Source organism: Colias eurytheme, chromosome 2 (assembly GCF_061535395.1).
Source record: "Colias eurytheme isolate Ceu_HAF_F1 chromosome 2, ilColEury1 Martin Lab GWU primary, whole genome shotgun sequence".
Lineage (NCBI taxonomy): Eukaryota > Metazoa > Arthropoda > Insecta > Lepidoptera > Pieridae > Colias > Colias eurytheme.
The window spans coordinates 5,105,636-5,131,924 of NC_142981.1; the positions used below are offsets into that span (position 1 = coordinate 5,105,636).

Consider the following 26,289-nt stretch of genomic DNA (forward strand, 5'->3'; position numbering starts at 1 on the left):
CTTCTGATCTGTAAATTAAGAATAACTAGTGCTTGTACACAATAAACAATGGAGTTTTGTGTACTATTTACTCGGCATATACTATGGGAAACCTAATAAATAGTCGAATATATCACAAATGATTTGCATTACAATTTTCACATCAAGCACTTTTTGATAGAATATTCTCACATGCGTTCCTTAAAAGCTTCCCAAAAGATGCCGCCAGAACAACGTTTTATTCCCACCCTCATTTGTTATTATAATACATGTATACACCCCTTGACGATTCCATCAACAATAATACTACGGTTCGTTACACGACGTCAATTCTCTGTACAAAAAGTAAAATTTCCTTTAAAAATCTAACAAATCTGATATGTTTAAGGCATGAAATATATAATATTGACAATTAAAAGTTGCCCGAGCGAAAGCATGAGGTGAGGTGAGAAAGGCCTCTAAACTATCGTAGGGAGGAATGGTCAGACACCGGTGGTACGTGCACTCGCAGCATTGATAAAGTTGCACCGAACCAGAAATAAATGACTTAACTGAACGAGGTCTAACTTTGGAATAGCCTTTAATATTGTATGGTACTAAACAACGCATGAAGTTCAAACTGAATATGGGAGTTAGGCGGAATTCCGGCAGAAGCGTTGTTTGTAGTTACGACTGGTAAATAATTTAGATGTACAGGTATTATATGGATAAAGTTAAATCACTTGAGTTATACCTTTTCGTCCAAACGTCGAGTTTCTTTATGAGACTCTTTTGTTGCACCGTTCTTTTATGAAAATGGCATTTCTCACATAAATAGTACCTATGTACAGCTTTGCCGCATTACTTAACAGTATTTTTTTTAAAATAGAGAATACGAAATTGCCACAAATATGAAATAAGTATGTAATTACATAATATAAAATAAGAAACTAGCTGGTGCGTTGTGCGCGGGCTGCAAGCAGCCCGCGAGCCCCTTTTGCCCCTGGGTTGAAGCAATAGGGCAGTCATTAGAAAATGTGTTAGAATTCCAAGTCCATTTGTAATTTTCTGCTAACTGCGATTCCACAGTCAATCGGAAGTGCTTATAAATTCCCCATTCAAATATTTTATATTCTGAAATGCTGTCGACCTTCGAGGGCGCGTGGTGCGCGGGCTGCAAGCAGCCCGCGGTACATCCCAGGGACAAAAATCTTCAGTCAATTGAAAATGCATTAAAATTCCCAGCCAATTTGTTATTATCTGCTAACAGCGATTCCACAGTCAATCGGAAGTGCTTATAAATTCCCCATTATAATATTTTCTATTCCGGGAGACTGTCCACCTTCAAGGGTGCGTGGTGCGCGAGCTGCAAGCAGCTCGCGGCTCATCCCAGGGCAGAAATCTTCAGTCATTTGAAAATGCATTCGAATTTCCTGTCCATTTGTTACATCTGCTAACAGCGATTCTACAGTCGGTCGAAACTGCATATAAATTACTTATTCAAATATTGGTTAAATTTTTGAAACGTGATCCCGAATTTCATTTATTTGAGGTGTCACAGCGGTGACTTTTTTTCACTTATAATACCACAAGAGCTTCAAAATTATCGGGTATTTTCCGAAAGGTTCGTTGCAAACAAATGAAGGAGTCAAGTTTTTCAGGTTAAAAAATCACGAGGGCGAAGCGCGAGTGATTTTTCCTATTGTCGATATTTGGGTCGGAAAAATAATCATAATAAACTGTTCAAGACAATAAATGTGTGAAGATGTATAAAACATATTGAACACTTCAAGTCTTTTTAGTAGCGTCGTTTAAAATCAAATTCATTATGCTTTCGGCACTAAAAATATCTAAGTGAAAGCCATAGGACTACAGTCAAAGGGTGTATCGAATTAGATATCGTTACACTATAAAAATAACTACTTTAAAAAAACCGACTTCAAAAACGGAAAAGTAAAAAATAATTAATTACTACATATTATTTAGTTGTGTTATTCACTATATAGGTTTGAAGTCGGTGCCAAGCACTAAGCACTTATTAAACTACGCTATTTTTTGATACAAGAACTACCTACTTGCATAATTCAATTACATTATTCGCAATACAAAAAATTGGCTATTTTCGATATAAAAACTACACTACTCTTGGTGTAAGTCCTACGCTTATAAATCATCTCATTCACTCAATAAATGTGTGAAGATGTGTATATTATTACGTATTGAAAACTTCATTAGTAGCCTCGTTTAAAATCAAATTCAGTATGCTTTCGGCACTAAAAATAAGAACCTACTTTTCCGTTTTTGAAGTCGGTTTTTTTAATGTAGTTTTAATAGTTTTTAACCTACGTAGTTTTTTTGTTTGACTGGGAATCGCCCTAAAGTCGCTTCTGTTCAAGAGTTTACTTAACACACTCGTCGCTTCGCTCCTCGCTACCTATTTGAATATTTACGCCGGCCGCTGACGTGAATTGCTCGCTTCGCTCGCTTGGCTAGTGCGGTAGTTCAAAAGTTAACCTAACTCGCTCGTCGCTTCGCTCCTCGCTACTTCTTTGAATATTTACGCCGGCCGATGACGTGACTGGCTCGCTTCGCTCGCTTGGCTAGTGCGGTAGTTCAAAAGTTAACCTAACTCGCTCGTCGCTTCGCTCCTCGCTACTTCTTTGAATATTTACGCCGGCCGCGGACGTGACTTGCTCGCTTCGCTCGCTTGGCTAGTACAGTAGTTTAAAAGTTAACTTAATTCGCTCGTCGCTTCGCTCCTCGCTACTTCTTTGAATATTTACGCCGGCCGCTGACGTGACTTGCTCGCTTCGCTCGCTTGGCTAGTGCGGTAGTTCAAAAGTTAACCTAACTCGCTCGTCGCTTCGCTCCTCGCTACCAATTTGAATATTTACGCCAGCCGCTGCCGTGATTCGCTCGCTTCGCTCGCTTGGCTCGTGCGGTAGTTCAAAAGTTAATAAATATTTTCTACTCCGGGAGGCTGTCGACCTTCGAGGTTGCGCGGTGCGCGGGCAGCAAGCAGCCCGCGGTGCCATCTTTTTCCGTTGCTATATTCCTATTACCCTTCCTACTATGGAAATTTCCATACAAAATTTTCGAAAAAAAAATTTCGCTTTTTACCAAAAATTTTTATATGCCTGGAAGCGGACCAGGTTTTGAAGCATTTTTTACTTCGGCGACCCTGACCTACCTGCCACCAGTTCAGAGAACCATTGAATTTCGTGATGTATGGAAAATGGAAACCGGGGGTCGGAGAGAAATTCTGAGTATGCAGTTTTGTAAATCTGGCCGATTAGAGCATAGAAGTCAATTTTCAGACCGATCGTAAAGTAACCGGCGCCACCATCTTGCTTTGAAAATTGGCCATTTTTGAAAAAAAAATTGCGTCCAATTTGAAATTTCTCCATTGCCCTGGTAGCGCCCCATGTTTCTGATCATTTTTTAGTTCTACACCTCCCACCTATCTGGCGCCGTTTCGGAGAGCCGTCGAATTTCGCGTTGTATGAAACTCGGAAACCAGCAGTGAAAACTCGATTATGAGTATGCCAACTTAATGTGCGGCTCGATTAAAGCCCCTGTGCCAAGTTTCAGCGCGATCGGACCAGCCATGGCCATTTTAGCATTTGTATGGCGGCGGCCATTTTTTCCGCCATTTTGAATTTTTTTCACTATCTGTGGTAATTGCTCGAGATCTACTACAAGTTTAGTTTGAGCACCCCAGATGTAGCTGCTACCGTTTGCGCGGGCCGTTGACCGTCTCCGCGGGCTGTGAGAAAGTTCAAAATTTCGGATTTTTCTGGATATCCTGGGAGCTGGGCGAGTATGAATGCATCATTGGTGTGTTTCTCCGTTGCGCCACCTCGTCTAAATTTACGTTTTTATGTTTGCGCCAAAAATGGTAAAATTCCAAAATCGAGAGTCCCACTACGGCTCCCTGGTAGCGTCCCAGGGTGGTGATCATTTTTAGTTCCGGGACCCCCCAACCAACTCGCACCGTTTCCGCGGGCCGTTGGATTTTCCAATGTATGAAAGTCGGAAACGGGGGCCCGGAGCCACTCGAACGGGGCACCGATCGATTTGCCGGCTCGAACAGAGCACGTGTGCCAAATTTGAGACGTAAGGATTCATAAACGGCGATTTTGGCAAAGTACGGCGGCCATCTTGTTTTCGCGAAAATCGCCATTTTTCCACCACCCCTGGTAATCGCCACCAGTTCCGAGCATTTTTTGTTCAGACACCCCCCCTCCAGGTATCACCGTTTTTGCGCACCTCCAGGGGTCCACTCGGTTTTCGAAGGTGATCGAGATCGCTATATTTTTCCTCTGGTCACTCGGCGCACCTCTACACGATCACGTCGTTATCCCCCCCACTTTCCGCGTAGTTTCCGAGAAAACCGATGTCAGTCAGTCAGTGAGTGAGTGGTAGTGTAGCTTTATATATTATAACTAGCTGGTGCGTTGTGCGCGGGCTGCAAGCAGCCCGCGAGCCCCTTTTGCCCCTGGGTTGAAGCAATAGGGCAGTCATTTGAAAATGCATCAAAATCCCCCGTCAATTTGTTATTATTTGCCAACAGCGATTCCACAGTCAATCGGAAGTGCTTATAAAGTCCCAATTCAAATATTTTCTATTTTGAAATGCTGTCGACCTTCGAGGGTGCGTGGTGCGCGGGCTGCAAGCAGCCCGCGAGCCTCTTTTGCCTCTGGGTTGAAGCAATAGGGCAGTCATTTGAAAATGCATTCGAATTTCCTGTCCATTTGTTACATCTGCTAACAGCGATTCTAAAGTCAGTCGGTAATGCTTATCAATTCTCCATTCAAGTATTTTCCACTTCGGGAGGCTGCCCACCTTCGAGGGTGCGTGGTGCGCGGGCTGCAAGCAGCCCGCGAAGCATCCCAGGGAAGAAATCTTCAGTCAGTTGAAAATGCATAAAAATTCCCCGTCAATTTGTTAATATCTGCTAACAGCGATTCCACAGTCAATCGGAAGTGCTTATAAATTTCCCATTCAAATATTTTATATTCCGGGGGGCTGTATACCTTCGAGGGTGCGTGGTGCGCGAGCTGCAAGCAGCTCGCGGCTCATCCCAGGACAGAAATCTTCAGTCATTTGAAAATGCATTTGAATTTCCTGTCCATTTGTTACATCTGCTAACAGCGATTCTACAGTCAATCGAAACTGTTTATAAATTACTTATTTAAATATTGGTTAAATTCTTGAAACGTGATCCCCGAATTTCATCATTTTGAGGTGTCTCATAGTGGGCAGTGACTTTTCATAATAAACTGTTAAAGAGTTTACTTAACACGCTCGTCGCTTCGCTCCTCGCTACCTATTTGAATATTTACGCCGGCCGCTGACGTGACTTGCTCGCTTCGCTCGCTTGGCTAGTGCGGTAGTTCAAAAGTAACCTAATTCGCTCGTCGCTTCGCTCCTCGCTACTTCTTTGAGTATTTACGCCGGCCGCTGACGTGACTTGCTCGCTTCGCTCGCTTGGCTAGTGCGGTAGTTCAAAAGTTAACCTAACTGGCTCGTCGCTTCGCTCCTCGCTACCTATTTGAGTATTTACGCCGGCCGCTGACGTGACTTGCTCGCTTCGCTCGCTTGGCTAGTGCGGTAGTTCAAAAGTTAACCTAACTGGCTCGTCGCTTCGCTCCTCGCTACTTCTTTGAATATTTACGCCAGCCGCTGACGTGACTTGCTCGCTTCGCTCGCTTGGCTAGTGCGGTAGTCCAAAAGTAACCTAACTCGCTCGTCGCTTCGCTCCTCGCTACTTCTTTGAATATTTACGCCGGCCGCTGACGTGATTCGCTCGCTTCGCTCGCTTGGCTCGTGCGGTAGTTCAAAAGTTAATAAATATTTTCTACTTCGGGAGGCTGTTCACCTTTGAGGTTGCGCGGTGCGCGGGCAGCAAGCAGCCCGCGGTGCCGTATTTGCCGTTGCTATTCAATTACCCTTCCTACGATGGAAATTTCCATACAAAATTTTCGAAAAAAAAAAATTTCGCTTTTTACCAAAAATGTTTATATGCCTGGAAGCGGACCAGGTTTTGAAGCATTTTTTACTTCGGCGACCCCGACCTACCTGCCACCGGTTCAGAGAGCCGTTGAATTTCGTGATGTATGGAAAATGGAAACCGAGGGTCGGAGAGAAATTCTGAGTATGCAGTTTTGTAAATCTGGCCGATTAGAGCATAGAAGTCAATTTTCAGACCGATCGTAAAGTAACCGGCGCCACCATCTTGCTTTGAAAAATTGGCCATTTTTGAAAAAAAAATTGCGTCCAATTTGAAATTTCTCCATTGCCCTGGTAGCGCCCCATCTTCCTTATCATTTTTTAGTTCTACACCCCCCACCTATCTGGCGCCGTTTCGGAGAGCCGTCGAATTTTGCGTTGTATGAAACTCGGAAACCAGCGGTGGAAACTCAATTATGAGTATCCCACCTTAATGTGCGGCTCGATTAAAGCCCTTGTGCCAAGTTTCAGCGCGATCGGCCCAGCAATGGCCGTTTTAGCATTTGTATGGCGGCGGCCATTTTTTCGGCCATTTTGAATTTTTTTCACTATTTGTGGTAATTGCTCGAAGTCTACTACAAGTTTAGTTTGAGCACCCCAGATGTAGCTGATACCGTTTGCGCGGGCCGTTGACCGTCTCCGCGGGCTGTGAGAAAGTTCAAAATTTCGGATTTTTCTGGATATCCTGGGAGCTGGGCGAGTACGATCGCGGTGTGAGTGTGTTTCCGCGATGCGCCACCTCGTCTAAATTTACGTTTTTATGTTTGCGCCAAAAATGGAAAAATTCCAAAATCGAGCGTCCCACTATGGCTCCCTGGTAGCGTCCCAGGGTGGTGATCATTTTTAGTTCCGGGACCCCCCACCCAACTCACACCGTTTCCGCGGGCCGTTGGATTTTCCAATGTATGAAAGTCGGAAACTGGGGCCCGGAGCCACTCGAACGGGGCACCGATCGATTCGCCGGCTCGAACAGAGCACGTGTGCCAAATTTGAGACGTAAGGATTCATAAACGGCGATTTTGGCAAAGTACGGCGGCCATCTTGTTTTCGCGAAAATCCCCATTTTTCCACCCCCCCTGGTAATCGCCACCAGTTCCGAGCATTTTTTGTTCAGACACCCCTCCTCCAGGTACCACTGTTTTTGCGCACCTCCAGGGGTCCACTCTCTTATCCAGGGTGTTGGAGATGTCAATATTTTTCCGGTGGTCACTGGGAGCACCTCTACACGTCCACGTCGAAATCCCCCCAACTTTCCCCGTAGTTTCCGAGAAACCCGATGTCAGTGAGTCAGTCAGTGGTAGTGTAGCTTTATATATTATAATAATATATTTAAAATATAAAGTTACAACATAATGGAAGAACTGTAACATAAAAGAAAGGTTTACTACTTAAGGATGCACTACGAAGGAGCTGATACGCTCTAAAGACTTATTTACAAATTTCTCATAAGTTAGTTTTTACGTATTATAAATTAAAATATAAAGAGTCTGCAGACTACATTTTCTGCTCGGGATTAGATGTTGAAAATAACCATGGCTAGAGTAAGCACACTGACAGCTTTATTACTAATCCAATATTTAAATAAAAACTTAACCATTATTCATCTTAAATTTATTTTACAAACAATACTATTGTTTATAATCAATAATAACTAGGGTGGTAATTTTAAAACATTATTCAAAAGAAAACTGCGGGTAAAAATATTAGTAGTCTAGTTTCAAGCATACAACTCATTTGTTTTACTTAATATTAAATTATTTCGACTGCTAATTATTATTATTATTGAAAATGAAAATACAAAAATTTATTCACAATCAGGGAACATAACTTAATAGAAAACGCCGCGAGATAGGATAATAAACTTTTAATCTGAATCTTAAATTTACCAATAAAATGTTAACTTATAGAATATGTTTTAATTATATTGCATAGGTTCAATTTCAGAAATGATTGAGAATTTATTTAGGCCCATGGACGTATAAAAAAAGACGGACGCCGTATTACGAACAAACAACGTGAAGCCACCATAGTAAGCTAGCGATCGTGTAAAGACAATAAACACGCACACACTCTCACCATAGTAAGCTAGTCGGCCGCCATTACGTCGTGAACTACCGACTGATTAACTGCGTCACTGTATCACAAAAAATATTTAAAATGCCGTCTTGCGTGGTTAAATGGTGTCGTCAACAGTACAATTTTAAATAACAAAACACAAGGGATTACATTTCACAGGGAAGCAAGTTATTTCTTTTAAGTTTTAATGACAAAATTATTACGGCAAAATTTATAGAAAAAAATACAGCCGCCATTGTCATCAGGACAGCTGTTGCCATGGCAACATGGCACACACACATGGATGTTTCGCCGCCATTACTAGGCTTCACTCAATGTTTAGGCGATATACCGTCCGTCTTTTTTTATACGTCCATGTTTAGGCCATAACCTTTTATTAATTTTTTGATAATATGTAGACAGTTTTTAATATTATATGAAAGGGAACAGACACATTGTAACTCACCCTGTAATAAAATGGCATACAGAAATAGGATGATCTAAAATAAGAATATTATCAAGGTTACAGAGTTTATTATTGTATCGTAATGTCCCTATTAATAACTGACAGTAAATTATTGTTATACTCATCGCATCGCATTACTTACGATGCTGTTCGTTATCCTACTCGTATAAATTGTATAATACATATCTGCATGAGATGTTATTTTGTATTTGACATTGTAGCAAACGTTTTGAATTTGAGAATGTAGGCTGATGGATAAAAATTGAAAATTACTTCTTAAAATGTAAAGAAGTTAATTTTACTTTACATTGAATTAAATGTAATAATTGTGCTATTCTTGCTTGTTTGCTTTATGGCTGGGAATGTGATTAAATAGCATTCTCTGATTTTGAAAAGACCGTGTATTTACATAAAAAAACTGTTTATTTGTCGATATAATGTTTGATGTAAAGATCTAATCCCGAACCAGATACACAAAACAAAATAATTGTAGTACTTTAATTTTTATTTAGCTATATAACATCAAAGTTTAATTATTTATTAAGTATTAAGAACATGAAAGCGACATAAATCTTTGTACAGCATAATCCAAGTTCGGTTAAATTAGTGTGACAAATCGATATTCTTTAATTACCTATTACACAAATGGTTATTATAGATATAGTAGTATGATGTTATTATTGAAAAACAAAAATAAAAGACTTGTACAAAAAAAAAAAAATGAAATAAGACCACAGTCTCAAAAGATTAGGGTCAGTAGTAATATTTGTGAACTTAATTTAACAGTCATTGACTTTGTAACCTTCTTAATAATAAAGAAAATTACATAGCTAAACCGATTAAAAATTTTGGCATTTCCGTAATATAGTCGGATTGTTACATTCATAATCTGTATATTATTTCCACGAAATATATAAAATCTCGTGTCACAATGTTTGTCCTCAATGGACTCCTAAACCACCTAACCGATTATAATAAAATTCGCACACCATGTGCAGTTCGATCCAACTTGAGAGATAGGATAGGTTTTATGAAAAAAAAAACGTAAACATGTAGGTACCACGGGCGAAGCCGGGGCGTACCGCTAGTATTATGTATGTATAATGTATGCAATTCTTTATCACCTGCTAGTTTCGAATATGTAAAGTTGATCACCAATATACATTTTAATTAAGAAACTAAAGCAAGCACGGGGAGATTCTTTAAGGTGTTAATTTTAATTGAAATGAATATTTGAACACATTTACTTACCAAATACTGCGATGTGTGATAAAAAAAAGAATGTATTGAAAAAAGATCGCACGTTAATCAATTATTTTATATGGAGAATAATTAGATTAGGAGATTAGATTCAGTAAAATGCATGAAAAGTTTAACATATGAGTTGCAAAAGTTATATCGCCAATAAAGCATTTGAACCTACATGAATTATTTATGTAACAATCCTACATTTTAGGCTTTGTTAAAATAAAATTAGGATTACTTTAAATACATATTAACAAATTATTACTTAATTAGTATACAAACGATTAAATATCTACTTGCTAAAGGCGAATAGGCTTCAAGGAAAGTACATGATTTAGATATCTTATGAAAGGAAGCCTAAGCTATGTTTTGGAACTAATCTGGTAACATTTATAAATAAAATTTAATTTATAATTCGCATATTAACAAGCAAGAGATCAGTTACATTAAGACCGCTAATAGATGAACTACACAAATACATTTACAACAGTTGCGAGGGGTTCACTAAACATTTCAATCGACTTAACGACTCATTAAGTCTATGCTTAAATCATAACATTAACGCGCCGCGTCACGGATAATAGGCGGTATGTATAAACAATATTCGGTGTTATTGCGTTTAATTGATCTGGGAACATAAATTCGTTAGACTTAACTCATAATAATAAGTTGTCCCGTGTTATTAGCGTACACGAGGCCTTGTCCGGGCTGCGGGGCCCAGCGCAGGCAGTTGAGGCTTGTGAAGCCGTGCTCCCACGTCTGCTCCAACTCCTTTATCGGCGACAAACCGGTCCTACTGGAACTTTCTGCAATGATAAACATAAAATATTAAATCATATTAGACTAGAATATCATAATAAAATGATTTTAATTACTTTTTACCGCGGTGTAACATCTGAAAACACAAGGGGCAACAGGGTAAGAATGGGACAGGGGCAAATTAGCAAATAATTAAAAATAATTAAAACAAAATAATGAAAACAAATTCATCTGAATATTATAATAAGTACCTACAAGTACAGGTTAGCGAGGAGCGATGCGTCGAACAAGTTGACAGAAAACCAATACACGTGCTGAGCGAGCGTGTCGCAGCAGCGGCTGGCGCATGCCGGAATATATGATTTCTAGAATTAATATTGACGAGCACCGCCGTGTGCAGGCACTGCCTTAGCCGCGACCGCCCCACGAGCACACGATACGCACACGTGCACACGATTTTTTTTTGTGGTGTTTCTTAATGTTAGCCAGGCTTCTACATTTTAACGCGGACGCGGGAGTGAACTGAACGTTCACCCTGGTAGCGACATGCGCAAGGGCGTCCCCCCGCCACACAGTGTAAGGAAATCGCAATCTAGCGGGATTTAATTCTGATGATACGGAAATTATTAAGTTTGATTGAAATAGGTTATAATAAGTGTTTTTATAGTTAGTAAAACACTTTCAGGCGAAAAAGTTGTTTTTAACCAAATCACATTTTTTTCTAAAAAAAACGACCCCGATGACGATGGCATGTAGTCGATTTGACTTCAATTTGTTGGCATAATGCTCTCAACAAACCCTTGATTTTATTTTTCTAAAATCCATAATAAGTTACACGAGGATAATACCACATAAAAAATGAAAAAACTTCGTCAAATTGATTACTATTAGATGATCAAATTTCGAAAATTTGCATTTTCGTTATTTCGATAGCCATGCTGAAAATTGAAAAAAAATGTATGGGTGCCGCAAAAAAGCGCAAAATTTTTGAGTTGCATCAGTTAGTTTAAATCATCAGCTTTATTGTGATGGTATACACTTTGCTATATTATGCTATATAATGTGTTTTCGGGTCCAATGAATTTAAAATCTAAATAAATCGAAGTATATTTCGTGTCCTAACAGAAATGGTTGGTTTTGCCTATTATTGCCTGTTATAAATCAAACAAAATGTGCATGTACTTACGTATTAAACACTAACACTATAATAAATAAAGTAAAAAACACTATTGACTTAATAATCGCTTCGTAATAAGTAAACGGAATTGGCACAAATTAACACTGGAAAACACGCAGTGAGTGTGACTCCGTTTTGCTGCCGATATAAACATTTTTCATATTAACGTTGACCTTCCTACATAAGAAAAAAATAAGCTGTCCTATTAAGTAGTAGCTAAGGAATAAATAGACATCAATAAATGCTAGATAAATCAAAGTTCAAATTTTGAATTAAATCCCGCTAGATTGCGATTTCCTTACACTGTGCGCCACGGGGATCTCGAGCCTCGGCTTGGACTGTCGCTTGAGTGGAGGAGGCCGGAAGGGCCTTTCACACCAACTTGGCAAGTTAGGTGTGAAAGGGATAAAAAACATACAGGCGTCATTCAACGTCATATTTTCTTGTTACAATTTAATGGTCATAGTGCAATCTCCAGTGTATTAGATATAAGCTTCTTGGACGGGCCGATACGATACGCACCGAGCGGGTCGAGCCGGTACAGCAGCGCGAACACGTTGGTGCGCGCGTGGTGCACGGAGGTGAAGCGGCGCGAGCCGAGCCCCACGGCGAGGTGGCGCGCGGTCGGCGACAGCGCCACCGACACCGCGCTCTGCTCCAGCACCGCCGTGTGCAGGCACTGCCCCAGCCGCGACCACTCCAGCGAGTACACGCCTGCGACACATCAAACACGAACCATTGACGTACCATAAACGACTAGACTCACAATCGTAAATTAACCCGTCGACACATAATATTAAAGAAATCATATGAAAACATAGCTCACCTAACCAGTGATTAGTATTACGTAACCGAGGTACGGGTAGCAGAGCGACCAACAGCCTCCCATCTTTGGATATATCGATGCTTGCATCGTTATGGATTCTGCATCTTTGGACTACAACATTCTTAGAACCTGAAAAATATTGAAGTTTTAACATAATATAAATCGTGCATATAAAAACTGTATTAAAAACAGTTATTATTTTGAAAACGTACTATCGGCAATATCGGGTGTGTCGCCTTTGGTAAAGTCCCAAGCTTGCACTCGATGCGACGGCGCTGGGAACGTTTCGGATATGATGCCGGCGTCCAGCAGGCCGGCCATGCCGCTCATGCGCCTCGCACCGATACCAGCGATACCGTTGCCCTCTGCAGCACCTCCCCCTGCGCCATCACCGTTACCGTCTTCGTCGGCCATGGCGTTCTGTTAACATTTACATTAGTTACTTTAAGCAACAAGGATTAACGCGATTGCTTTGTAAATATATCAATAAATACTATAAGTTGTGTACCTGAGCTAAGATTATTGGCTGCAAATATTCATGAATCCTTGGCAATCTCTGCTGTTGATTCCCTTGTTCTTCCGGACTATCAGGATCATTAACTTGTAGAAGGGACAATGCCGCATTACTTATAACGGCGTGCAGTGGGCCAGAATCTTCTGATTGGGCATTCATAGGTAACCGTGGTAAAATTCGTTCTCTGCCAAGAATTGGTGAGCGACCGTCGAAAGAAGGTCTACGACTACTTTGATCGGCGTTATTTTGTAATGGCGATGGATTGCCTTGCTGGTTTTCATTATTCTCCTGAAGAGTAAACATTTCTCTCACTGACGACGGTGTATACAGACGAATGGTTTGCAAACGCCTATATCTGCTTCTTGCTACATTTCTAAGCCTTACAGCCTGCATATGGGCTATTCGTATTAAATTTATCCTATGTTCAAATTCGTTCATCACTTCTGGAGGAAGTCTAGATGGTTCCTGATTAGGGTTTTCTCCTGTGGAAAACCTTGAAGGACCAGCGACAGGTTCGGGATTAGCAGATCCAATTCTGGGTGTCGAAGGTGTTTTGATTATATTTTTACGAGGGAGTGAACGTAAGACCGGAATCCTGTGTGTGGCCATAGGAGGAAAAGCTCTCTTTTTTATTAACGGATGCGCCGTTGGATTAGTTCGGTGTAATGCTTTCAATCTTCTACTCTCTTGGTATAGTTCTCTCCTACTTCTTGCAGTTGCTGAATTATTTCTATTCGCTGCAGCTATAAGTACAGCAAGACGGTTACTCCATCTCTGTGTGACTGAATTTGGAGAAGATACAGGGGAATCATCTTGCGTATTATTAGCATTTGATCCTGAAGCTGATGTCGTTGAATTCTCACGATTTGTAGATGTACTTCCGCGAGTTCGTTCTTCTTCAGTCTCACTTAAAATCGAATTATGCGTACACTCGCTTTGTTCATTCGTATTACTAGTAGTAGCTTCATTGTTATCTACGCGATTTGTATTACGGTTGTCAGATCTTTGAGGCGATTGATTGTTACTGGCGTTTGTCCTACCACTGTTTCTATTAGACATTAGCATTAAGCACGTAATAGCTAAAGCTTTTTTCAGCGTTCGTAACATGTTAATGATGAGTTGGCTTAAACCTCGTTCTTCTAAACACATCATCATCATATTGAACATAACTGATAAAACTTGCATGGCGCGCATGCGTATCTCATGCCTTGTTGCACTAATTTCTATAGCCCGGGCAAATTCCCGGCGTGGTCTATTGTTATATCTTTGTGATAAACGATTAGATGCAGAATTACGCGTTCTTCGTCGAAGATCATCATCATGTCGCCATCTATAATTAGGTTGTAAGCGTCGCCTTACAAATGGCGAGTATCGACCTCCCGAAGAAGATCTTGTCTGTGAGGTCCTACTTGATTGTCTATTGTCATTTGTGTTGTCTGGTGTAGTACTCTGTTCATTTTCAGGAGTGTCTGAATTGTTAGAAGCATCTCTATTTGTCTCAGAATTCCTATCTTCTGACCTTTGACTACTTCTAGTCCTACTGGAGCCACGATTGACATTGTCAGTCACTTCAGTCAGCATCATACACCTTTCTAATAGAGATCTTGTATAATAACTAGTAACATCTTGTCTACCTGTTTCTCTGTGTAACATCAGAATACGTCTTCTCAAATTTTCCCACATGTTACGTAAATCCCGCATACTTATACGTTGACCTCGAAGCCAAAAATTCGTAAGTTGTTGTGCATGTTTCTGCAATGCATTGACACCACCTCTTACTTTCCTAAATGCTTCATCTGATGACAATGTATTACCACTTGACCAAAAATTATCTCTACTAGTTGATGGCATGTTTGGGTCAAAGTTGCTGTTTTGATTTCGATTTTCAGATGGCTCATCATTATTTCTTGTACTCGTACTCGTACTTGTACCTTCATCGGTTGCGTTATTTTGAATGCGCACATGAAATCTTCTACTGTTAGAAGACACATTTAAACCACTTCTTTCAGGAACATTATCTGAGACAGGTAAATCATTGTTCAATTCGAATACAAGTCTATCAGTAGGGTTTTCTAGCCTATTAGAATTATTACTACTAGATGTTTGACGATTAGTATCTCGTGTATTATCTTCTCTAAAAGTAGAATTTCTCGTTCTAAATATATTTACTTCAGGGGGATTGTCACTGTCTGACTCTGAACTAGAAGACAAAAATATTGTATTTTGATGTAAGCCACTAAATAAACGTGGACGTGGACGATTATTGCGAGTTCTCGCAACACCATCACTGTCATCAGAATGTGCTCTAGTTTCATTTTCTCTTCTTTGAATATTTCTTTCTGCCCGGGTCAAAGTTGACAGTGACATATTAGTTATTAAATTAAGTAACCTTGTTCCAGAATCTCTAAGAATGTCTCGTATTAAGTCTAGACTTTCATTAATTGTTTGAGCATCTACTGGTGTCGACATTCGGGCTTGTGTGTAAATAGAATTTGAAGGTCTATGAGCGCTAGAACTGGCAGAAGTGTTTGGAGTCGATGAGGAGCTGAAAGAAGAATCATTATCGTTGGTAATGGGATTCTCATTCTGATTGTTATTTGAGGGATTCGGGGAACATCTATGCAGTGATAAATCAAGAAGCAATGGAGATTCAGACCTATGTCCTGGAAACAAACGTGTGCGAGACGATCCTGCAGTAGATTCGTTATCCTGGTTATTGAGAGGGCTACTTGTAAAGGAAACTCGGGAAGGTCTCGGAGTGCCATTTGTGGACGAAAATGGATTGGGAAGAAGTCGTGTCACGCGTTCACTTTGATCTGTTTGACTTGCTGACCACAGGGATGTTCTAGAACTTTCACCTAAAGGTTGAAAAGCCGAAGGTCGGGATCCAAATATGGAAGATTCTTGTCGCGTGGTGTTTTGATCCCTAAAAGAAGTAAAAATCTTAATATCTTAATCTTAATACTATTATAAATGCGAAAGTTTGTAAGGATGTATGGATGTATGGATGTATGGATGTTTGTTACTCTTTCACGTAAAAACTACTGAACCGATTACAATGAAATTTAGCACACATATAGAGGGTAACTTGGATTAACACATAGGATAGGTTTTATCCCGAAAATCCCACGGGAACGGGAACTATGCGGGTTTTCCTTTGAAAACGCGGGCGAAGCCGCGGGCGGAAATCTAGTAATTTATAAAATTATATAAAAACAAATGTACTTCATTGAGAACAAGAATTACCTTGAAGGATCATTGCCAAATGATAAAGCATCAAGATTCAATAATCTACTGCTATTAGCTTCTACATCTGTGTTTTCTGCATTGTCTTGTCTATTTGATGTACCCGGTACTGGATCATCTAAAAATTAAAATATTATGATAGATCAAAATACACATAAACAATTTTTTAATAACAGTGAAATATTACCATCGTCAAAATTAAGTAATGTCGATAAATTGGGTCGCGCCATACGTGTATATCCATTGGCCTCTGGTGTTGGATCAGTTTCCATTGGGTCAGTACCTCTGTCCGTCTGTGGAATAGTTAAAATATATTAATATTTTATAACACACCCTAACAAAGACTGAATTTTAATTTCTCGAGTTAAATAATGCACAAGTATACCGTGCTGGGCGGTGGCGTTGTCGCGGTGAGTCTATGTCGTACCATAAACAACCTTTGATAGTTTCTCACAAGGCTATCATATCTTTGCACTAAATTTTGATAAGAGTTCACAATCACATCCCTTGTTGGTCCCGGGCTATCTTGAGATCTATTATTTCCAGGATTTTCATCAGGATCATCCCTTCTACGGTAATTTATTACATGTGGAGGACTGGAATGAGTGTTTCGTTGAAGGAGAGATGTGTGGCCGCCTGGTGATGTCCACAGCGATATGCCAGTAATCAATTTGTATCCGAGAGAATCAAATGCTACGTATCTGCAAAAAATAAAAGTTATTTTGAATAAAAAAGAATTATGTAAATCTTTTGTAACAACAAAAATGTTAAGTTGTTCAGGTAACGCACAGAAGATTAGCAAGAAGAATGTTCTTGTGCATATTACTGATTATAGCATTAGTTTAATAAATTAAAATCACTACATAGTATAAAACAAAGTCGCTTTCTCTGTCCCTATGTCCCTATATCCCTATGTCCCTTTGTACGCTTAAATCTTTGAAACTACGCAACGGATTTTGATGCGGTTTTTTTAATAGATAGAGTGATTCAAGAGGAAGGTTTATATGTACAATAACATCCATTAAATATTGGAGAAGTTCTGTTATTTTTGAGGTTTCTAATGTGATGTCGTAAATAATTACATTTTTTCCGCTTACATTGCAAACGCAGTCTGAACCCTACGAGTTTTATCAAAATAATGTACTAAGTATTGTACACATTGAAAAGGTCTACAGAAAAGTCCGCGACGGTATATGTCTATCTCTTATGGATAACCCACAACAACTTTTTTTTGTCGTTTACTTTTTACGACAAATGATGGCTAATTTTCGATGCGATTTTAACCAATACAGCATTAATCCTTAACCAATTAAATACCTGGAATACATTGTTCATTTAATAAAGATCTATATGGGCCTTTACACCGTATGATTTAAGTGAATATTTTCGAAGATATTACAGATTTAAAAATTGCGGGACGTAGCGTTTGCGACGGCCGGCCGCCATTGCACCCGTGCGAAGCCGGGGCGGGTCGCTAGTTTATTATAAAATATTTATTTTTTAATCAAATCAAAATTTTATCTTTCCAAATTTAATGTTGGAGTTCTTATATTTTTCTGAAGCAAACACCAATTTACTAATTCATACTTTTTTAAATTGTCTAGCAAGCAAACATTTATATTTATTTCTGAATATGACATTTCCATCTAAAGAAATAAAACTCCAATGGGAAGAGGTTGCATGATATACTTTATAGTTCTAGGTCAGTTAATAATTGGTGTTCAATCAATTATTGGTAATCTAATTTCATAGACATACCTGACTTTTTCATTAATATTATTTGTGGATACTTTAGTGAATGGAGCTGGTCGACTCCAGTCCCAGAAGTACAGTTCATTGTAAGTAGCGATGACTAAAAGTTGTTCTCGAGGATGGAAAGCTATGGATGCTATCACTGTTTCCTTTTGCACACTCCAAACTTCACTTCCACCCTATAACATTGAGTCAAAATATATTTTCATAAAAACATTGAATAAAATACATTTTTATTAATATTTATCATTTAACAAGCCATTTTTAATAAAAATAACAGGTGTACTTACACTAGAAATATCCCAAACTCTAACTTGTCCACCCAGACAGCCAGAGCCTATTAGTTGAGGGTGTGATGGATGGAAAGCAATACACCATGGTGTTCTGGGGTGTCCTTTCAATATCCTCACATGTTTGCCACTTGCCAGCTCCGATACATACACATTATGATTGCCATGTGTAGAAGCAACTTTAGTCCTAAAAAATTAATAACATTTTAATAAACACCAGTCAATTAAATCTCATACTTAAATGTAGAAATGAATTTGGCTTACCCATCAGGACTAAACACCATGAGAAATGTAGATCTAGGATAGCCTGGCAGATCACAACACTAAGAAGGTAAGGTTTTAATTAATATTTATATTTTTCATTATCAAGACAAGAAATTGAATGTAATGGGAACTTACTCTTATTTTGAGAGGTTTCTGCACAAGTATGTCTTCTGCTACATTCTCAAGCACAGTCTTGTTACTAGGAGAGTGGAGAGGATTGACTCCTCTCTCCCTCCATTGCCAACTTCTTGCAATATTGCCAATATTTTGAGCTTCATCAATTTGGTCATTTTTGCTTCCTAGCCATTCAGGGTCTATTATTGGATCCATTACCCTAACATAAAAGAAAAACTTGAATGAGAATACTACAACTTAGTATGGATCACATTTGATTTGACTTATGTAATATTTACAATTATTACCTTATTACTGGGTGATTAGTTTATCATATTGGGAAAAATAAACCTGAAACAAGAAATAGTCAATAAATTTCAATTTCCAGAGTTGATATCTTAAATTATGAAAAATCACAGGGCGTTAAAAGCTTCGCATGGACAAGAATATTATTTAATAGTAGTGTTACGACAAATAACATTGAGGATTCGTTGTTATTAGTATGCAAAATAAGTGATATAACTTAAGAGAGCCATATTGGAAAATCGTTACAGGTTATATTTACTGGAAAAATAAATATTACATGGAACATGAATAGAAGTAAATAGTACTTCAAGAAAAAAACATGTAAGATAATATTTTTTTGATATTCCATCTAGAATTGGAAGATTGGCGTCAACAATGTGTCGATAAACAACAACACTTACCTGACTCATATTGATATATTCACGTCGAGTAGTGAAAAACAAATGATATACCTGTAGGTTTACAATTACAAAGCTGTAAAATCACTAATTGCACTTTAATTTAGCCTACAAAACTATAACAAAACTCTTTTACGGTAAACACACAGCTGCGAGCTGTCAAAAAATTCGGATGTCGAATTTAGGGGTTACCACTACCCTATAAAATGTATCGAAAAGATAGACTATAGTCTATGTTCAATAAAAACATTTTTTTAATCCTACAAATTTTTGTAATTTATAAAATACAAAAGATACAATACTTTGTCTGTATTTGTATAAAATGAGTCTGTATATACACCTTAATCTTTTGATTTTAGACACTGATTTTAGAATTTAGACCAATAATGTAGCTTCTAAGCTAGATCTAGCTAGTATATATATAGAAAGTTCTAAGTAGTATATAGTAAGCTATAGAAATACATTCTTTTTCACGCGAATTTGTCTGTAAGGAAAACACGATTCTAAGTTGGTCAAAGATTTTATATTTAAATCACATACGGGCCTATTCAACATTGCTATTTTAATCTTGAAGGCGCTGCATAATGTTTAAGTTGATTTAAATTCAATGTTATTAAAAGTTAAAGGTATAGGTTACCATACAACATTGAAACCTCAATTGAAACATTCTACCTTTATAAATGATACACTATCGCCCACACACACCCCACACACGATTGGATGTCAATGTGAAATGAATCAATTATCGTGCGTGAAACAGTGACAACTGATTACTGAAGTAACATGTGCCTAATTCGCCACATTTTGACGTGCCACTCCAGTAATTATGAGATTTTGTAAAGTAAGTTTTGTAAACTAGTTTTGATAACTCTAGGTACTTATTTGAAACATTATATGGTAGGTAGTTAAATGGCAAAAGTAAACTTGTATAAATTCAAAAAAGACGGTGCGCAAACTAAGATTCCGTATTATTTTCTCCAATGATCAAAAGAAATTTTAGACTAAATAATATATCATTAGCTAACCTAACCTATAATAAAAAAAAAAAAAACTTCAAATTACATCTTTATAAAAATTGAAACAGATTGCGGTTTTAGTAGATAGGTAATGAGTAATGACTAATGTTAATCTCATTTTTCCTTCATTTTTCTAACGATTTTCCTTTTAAGTATTTTTATAAGTCTAACTACAAAGGAAGTACCTAAGTAATTGTTGTAACTTGTTCGATATCTAGTCGTGATGCGATCGTTCGTGGATACGTAGGACATCTTTGAAGTTGTGGTTATCATTGCTTTTGAATAAAAACTTTTATAATTAATTCCAAATGCAATGATGAAATCGACTAGGTATTCAAAAAATTTAATTCGCGCGAAATTTGCCAAGGTAGATTTCAATTTAGATGGTAGATTGGTATTATTCAATAACATACCTAATAATATTACGTTTTTTAGTAATAATTATTATCCATTATCTAATAGATTTCTAATTTTAATCAATTTTAGCAATTTTAATTTTATAAATGTAATTTCGATTTTGTATTGTTTAAAGTAAGAAAGAAAGAAAGAAAATACATTTATTTGTACCGATGCACATTAATACATAAAAATAAATAAAATTAACTTATAACTAACTAGTTACAACGGCACAAAATGGATAATATCCACTCAGTGGTTTGAGAATCTAAGGACATAATTATATAATACACTTAGATTCTCCACTGATTTTCAGTGGACATCACATTGAGATCCTGACAGTGGCAACTGGCAGTGTACTTATTATGAAAAAAATTAAGAATAAAATAAAAGCAATAATATATAAGTAGGATATAGGTAAGTAATATGATCAAGTGTTTATGATGATGAGCTTTTTTCCATAGAATAATAATTGTGTTCGTATTAATTTTTTAAAGGATTATTTATTTTTGTCAAACATACAAAAACAACCTGGCGAGCTGCTAGCTGTTATAATACTATGCGGGTTTTTATTTGAAAACTATATATTATATTACATAGTGTTCAAAGAAAAACCAGCATAGTTCCCGTTCCCGTGGGATTTCCGGGATAAAATGTGTTAATCCAAGTTCCCCTCTATATATTGTGTGCTAAAGTGGTGCTAAATTTCATTGTAGGTAATCGGTTCATTAGTATTTGCGTGAAATAGTAACAAACATACACACCAACACATACCCATACATCCATCCTCACAAAAAATTTCGCATTTATAGCGACCCGCCCCGGCTTCGCACGGGTGCAAAACGGGTGCGTTTGCAATGTAAGCGGAAAAAAATGTAATTATTTCCGACATCACATTAGAAACCTCAAAAATATAAAACATTATTGAATGAAGTTATGTTATTATGGCAATTTTATCTGGTTAAGGAAAATAGTTTTGTAGAATCAGCGTTTTATTATTAAATTACGAGTATTAATTAATCATCAGATTCTAGATTTCCGCCCGCGGCTTCGCCCGCGTTTTCAAAGGAAAACGCGCATAGTTCCCGTTCCCGTGGAATTTTCGGGATAAAACCTATCCTATGTGTTAATCCAAGTTACCCTCTATATGTGTGCTAAATTTCATTATAATCGGTTCAGTAGGATTTGCGTGAAAGAGAAAGAAACACACACACACATACATCCTCACAAACTTTCGCATTTATAATACATATTACTATGAATTACAATTTTGACATGGAATTACACATTATGTTTACATTAATTTATACGCGAACCTACTCTGGAGTAAGTGCTTCTCCACTATTTAATGGATGTTGTTATACATATAAACCTTCCTCTTGAATCACTCTATCTATTAAAAAAAACCACATCAAAATCCGTTGCGTAGTTTCAAAGATTTAAGCGTACAAAGGGACATAGGGACAGAGAAAGCGACTTTGTTTTATACTATGTAGTGATGATGATGATGATGAAGTACCACAGACATATACATGTCTGTGTGAAGTACCTAGGTAGATATAATATTATGTAGTAGGATTTTAATCAGAGAAATCTAGTCGAAGATAATGAGGAAGATATTATTAAGCAATAAAGGTAAATAATTATATTCACCATCATTTTTTTTGATTTTAATAATAATAATTGTTTTGTATTTCGTTATACTTTTACAGATATTAGGAATATGACGGCATGAAGATGATTGCATCCAATCAGGCGTGAAATAGCTTCGGTGATCTTTTCTGAATCAGATCTAAGAAAGTATGTATTAGCAGTATTATATACGTAGGTATGTTATATGTATAGGTAGGTGTTGAGATTTGATGGCCGCTATCACAGATCACAGGAGACCATAACGAAAAAAAGAAATACCTACCACAATCTCTGTTTTACCTAATATACAGGTACCTAATTAATTAATATTTAGATATTCCTTTTTTTAAAGTATTGTGTTGTCATTTTTAACATTAACTTTTCTGTGAAAACAAATAGTGACAAGTTTAATTTTAGAAGACTTCGTTTTAGATTCGATCTGCTTCTCGTTGCCATTTCTTGAAACGAACTGCAATTCACTTAAAGTCTGTATTATTAATGTCTACAAAAATATCCAAGAGGATATTCCGAGAATATTTTATGTTTCTACTCATTCTTATATTACGTTTTAAAATTAAAATTGATTTTATTATAGGTACGAGACCATTACAAATAACACTTCAATAAAAATATGTTGATAGTATGAAGTATCATATGCAATATAGGTAATATTGTAAAAGATATATTATTACGAGACGAAGAAACGAACACTGATCCCATGCCAGATTTGATTATTGTGCAGTGCGAGCTATATCACACTGTATGGATGTGTGAAAGATTTTAACTCAATCGAATACGGGGAAGTGGGTCACATTCAACTTGTAAGTATGATTATTCACATGTAGATTGTAGACTCAAACGAAATAAAAGCTCACGAAAATAATCAATACTGAACTGTAAAGCTCTGTATGTAAAGAAATTAGTTCACGTAATTGTTCGTTCAAATGTAAATATAGGCGTCATACATATATCTTATGACATGTTTGTAAGATTATTTCTACCTTCTTCCCAAGTAACGAGCTCTTTTCGGTACTTACAAATAGGTATCTACCTACATAGCTAACATTATGAAAATCATTTCCGTGAAAAACTCCTGACAACTGTTTGTTCATTGTTGTTGTTAAAAGGAGCTTAATAACAACAAGCTGCAACAAGTAACAACGAGTCATTCCATTAGCTTTATGAACAATCTAAAAACACTCGCGTCTAGATGCTAGTGTATTTTATAAGCAATATAAGCTTAAAGCTAAAAAGTTCAGACATTTAGGCAATATTTCATCGGAGGGATGGGCTCATTGGAAAAAGTGATTGTGTCACGTTTGGTCTCAACTTTCAGAGAAGTCAGGCAGTGAAGGGTCGTCTGAGGACGTGCGCAGTGCACTAATTGTTGTCAGAACCATACACTCCGCCCACTACGTTTTTCAATTTGTAGCTCGCTATATTGGTATGACGTAGCATCCCTCTCGAGCTGTAACCATTGACCTGGCAAAAATATTTTGCTACATAAGTTGGTACATATAAAATAAAGCATAAAACACAATAGGTTCATTAACATCTAGTTTGAAGTCCATAGCCGTAAAAAATTAAAACGTTATCCATAAATTGAAGGAAAATTCGTCTTCAAATTCTGAAAGGATTACCTACTTGCAAGACATGAAATTGTGAAATGTATTTGGCTAAAACATGATATGATTATTTTCAAGCCACTACGTTTATTTTATGCTTGGAGAAAACAACTTTCGTGAAAGTGAATGCAAAATAAATCTAAGGATATCGATATTGCGTCTTTGCTGACATGCCATCAATCGTAGCCCTATTCTTGCTTAGTGAATCGATTGAAGCCGGTTTCAAGAGTGATCGTGTTAGTACAACATATTGATGTAGCTTGGAACCATTGAAGATGTAAGTACGACTGTATAATATGAACGTTTTTAAAATGTGGGCTATCATTTGATATAGGTATGTAGTTAGTGACATTAGAATTTGTTCAATACGAGGTCTATGGTAAAATATTTTAACTTTAGTTTAAATATTTAAGTAGTTGGTTTTGTTTATTCGTCGTTCTTGCAAAACATTAATAGTATTGTTAATGAGTAATACAAAGGCCTTTGGGCATAATCTGCAAAAGCGTTGAAGCATAAATAGCTCTTATAAGGGTCCGAACGGGTGATTTCGTCCCTTGCATGTCATCAGAAAGGTCAACCGAACCTGTCACTACATTAGGGTAGCCACATTTTCCTGTGAAAAGACGGAGTAGACACAGCATAGTTTTTGTATCTATTTACGTATAGGATGCCCTACACGCCAAAATATAATACCCATACTGCTGTAATATTAAATATGAACTAAATTTATTCATGATTATTTTTACACAAACTCCACCGTTCGTAAATAATTTAATATTTAAACGAAACAATCCGTCGGATTCCACCCACCTGGCAACTCTACACCTAACACAGAGCAAAAATAAATGTCCCTTTTTTGCAAACGCGTCTATGTATTTTATACCTTTCAACCCAATTATATTTCCATTAATGCTAATTTAAAATTTAAAGGATATTGTACTATTTCTGTGTTTCGGGTTGGCAAATAAATGTGGAAGATATTTATATCCACTCGTTCATTTTTAAAAATTTCAAGGCATTATTTTACGAATAAAAATGGAGTAGGTAGTACCTAATTTATAAATATAAGTATGTTTTTTACGTCATTGGTAAAGAGTTATAATCTATATATAACTCAAATATATATAAAACTCAAAGGTGACTGATATATTATGTAGTGATCTATCAACGCACAGCCCAAACCACGTATACAGGGTGTCCCGCTCTTGGTATACTAAGCGCGAAGGAACTTGTAGTTTTGCATATACTGATCACGTAAAAAATACTAAAAAAAAAAATTACGTCCAAAATTTTTTGCTAAATTTTTCCTGAAAATCCATGTTTTCTTCTCTAGCTTCGCGCAGCCGGCATATACCGCTTCTCTAATATGAGCATTTTATCTATGAAAACATAATCTTAAACGATAGCTCACGTGCTGGTGGCAAAGTTGGGCGGCTCGCTTGTTATGGGTGTACACATAGAGTTTTAAGAATTCATCTATTTGAAAAAAAAATGCGTCTGGAATTTTTTAATTATTTTTTACGTACTCAGCGTATGCAAAACTATAACCTCCTTTGAGCTTAGTATACCAACAGTGGGACACCCTGTATATCGGGCTGAAATTTGGCATGCAGGTAGATGTTAGGACGTACGTAGGCATCCGCTAAGAAAGGATTTCCCGTAATTCTTGCGGGAACGGGGAAAAACGGGGATGCACGTACGAAGTCGTGGGCGGAAGCTAGTCTATCATATTTTTTGATCGATTCATGATTATTTATATCCAACTAGATTTCCGCCCGTGGCTTCGCCCGCGTTTCAAAGGAAAACCCGCATAGTTGCCGTTCCCGTGAGATTTCCGGGATAAAACCTATATGTTAATCCAAATTACCCTCTATATGTGCGCTAAATTTCATTGTAATCGGTTCAGTAGTACTTGCGTGAAAGAGTAACAAACACACATACACAAATGAAACCAACTTTCGCATTTATAATATTTGTAGGAAGTAGGATTGTAAATAATTATACCTTAGCTATCTATATAGCTATAGCATATGAACAATTCTTTCGAGTGCATCGTAAATTTAAATTATTGCGGTTGGAGTGTTGCCAAATCCATATCGCATAAAAGAACTTTGCTACTTTTTCATTCATACAAGTGATAGAAGCTAAACTTGTTGCAATAAAAGATAACTAGCTTTACCAGTCTATACAATAGCGGTAACTTTTTGAGATAATTCGTACCTACTCTAACAATAATCA

At 37.4% G+C, this 26,289-nt stretch overlaps 1 protein-coding gene and 1 long non-coding RNA gene across 2 annotated transcripts; one reads left to right on the top strand and one right to left on the bottom strand.

Moving 5' to 3' along the window:
* Positions 1-10,269: 10,269 nt before the first annotated feature.
* Positions 10,270-19,547, bottom strand: LOC149910318 (uncharacterized). Its single transcript, XM_090112405.1, has 14 exons — positions 19,386-19,547; positions 18,987-19,029; positions 18,700-18,898; positions 18,565-18,623; positions 18,301-18,487; positions 18,017-18,189; positions 16,644-16,959; positions 16,446-16,551; positions 16,259-16,376; positions 13,007-15,938; positions 12,711-12,918; positions 12,499-12,627; positions 12,195-12,386; positions 10,270-10,542 (listed from the first exon to the last, which is right to left on the bottom strand). Exons 3-14 carry the CDS (start codon positions 18,892-18,894, stop codon positions 10,388-10,390), a joined length of 4,770 nt encoding a protein of 1,589 aa, XP_089968531.1. The 5' UTR covers positions 18,895-18,898; positions 18,987-19,029; positions 19,386-19,547; the 3' UTR covers positions 10,270-10,387.
* A 624-nt stretch (positions 19,548-20,171) lies between these two features.
* On the top strand, positions 20,172-23,159 carry LOC149910319 (uncharacterized). Its single transcript, XR_016458157.1, has 3 exons — positions 20,172-20,223; positions 22,507-22,594; positions 23,022-23,159. It is a non-coding gene; the product is annotated as an uncharacterized LOC149910319 (long non-coding RNA).
* Positions 23,160-26,289: the final 3,130 nt, after the last annotated feature.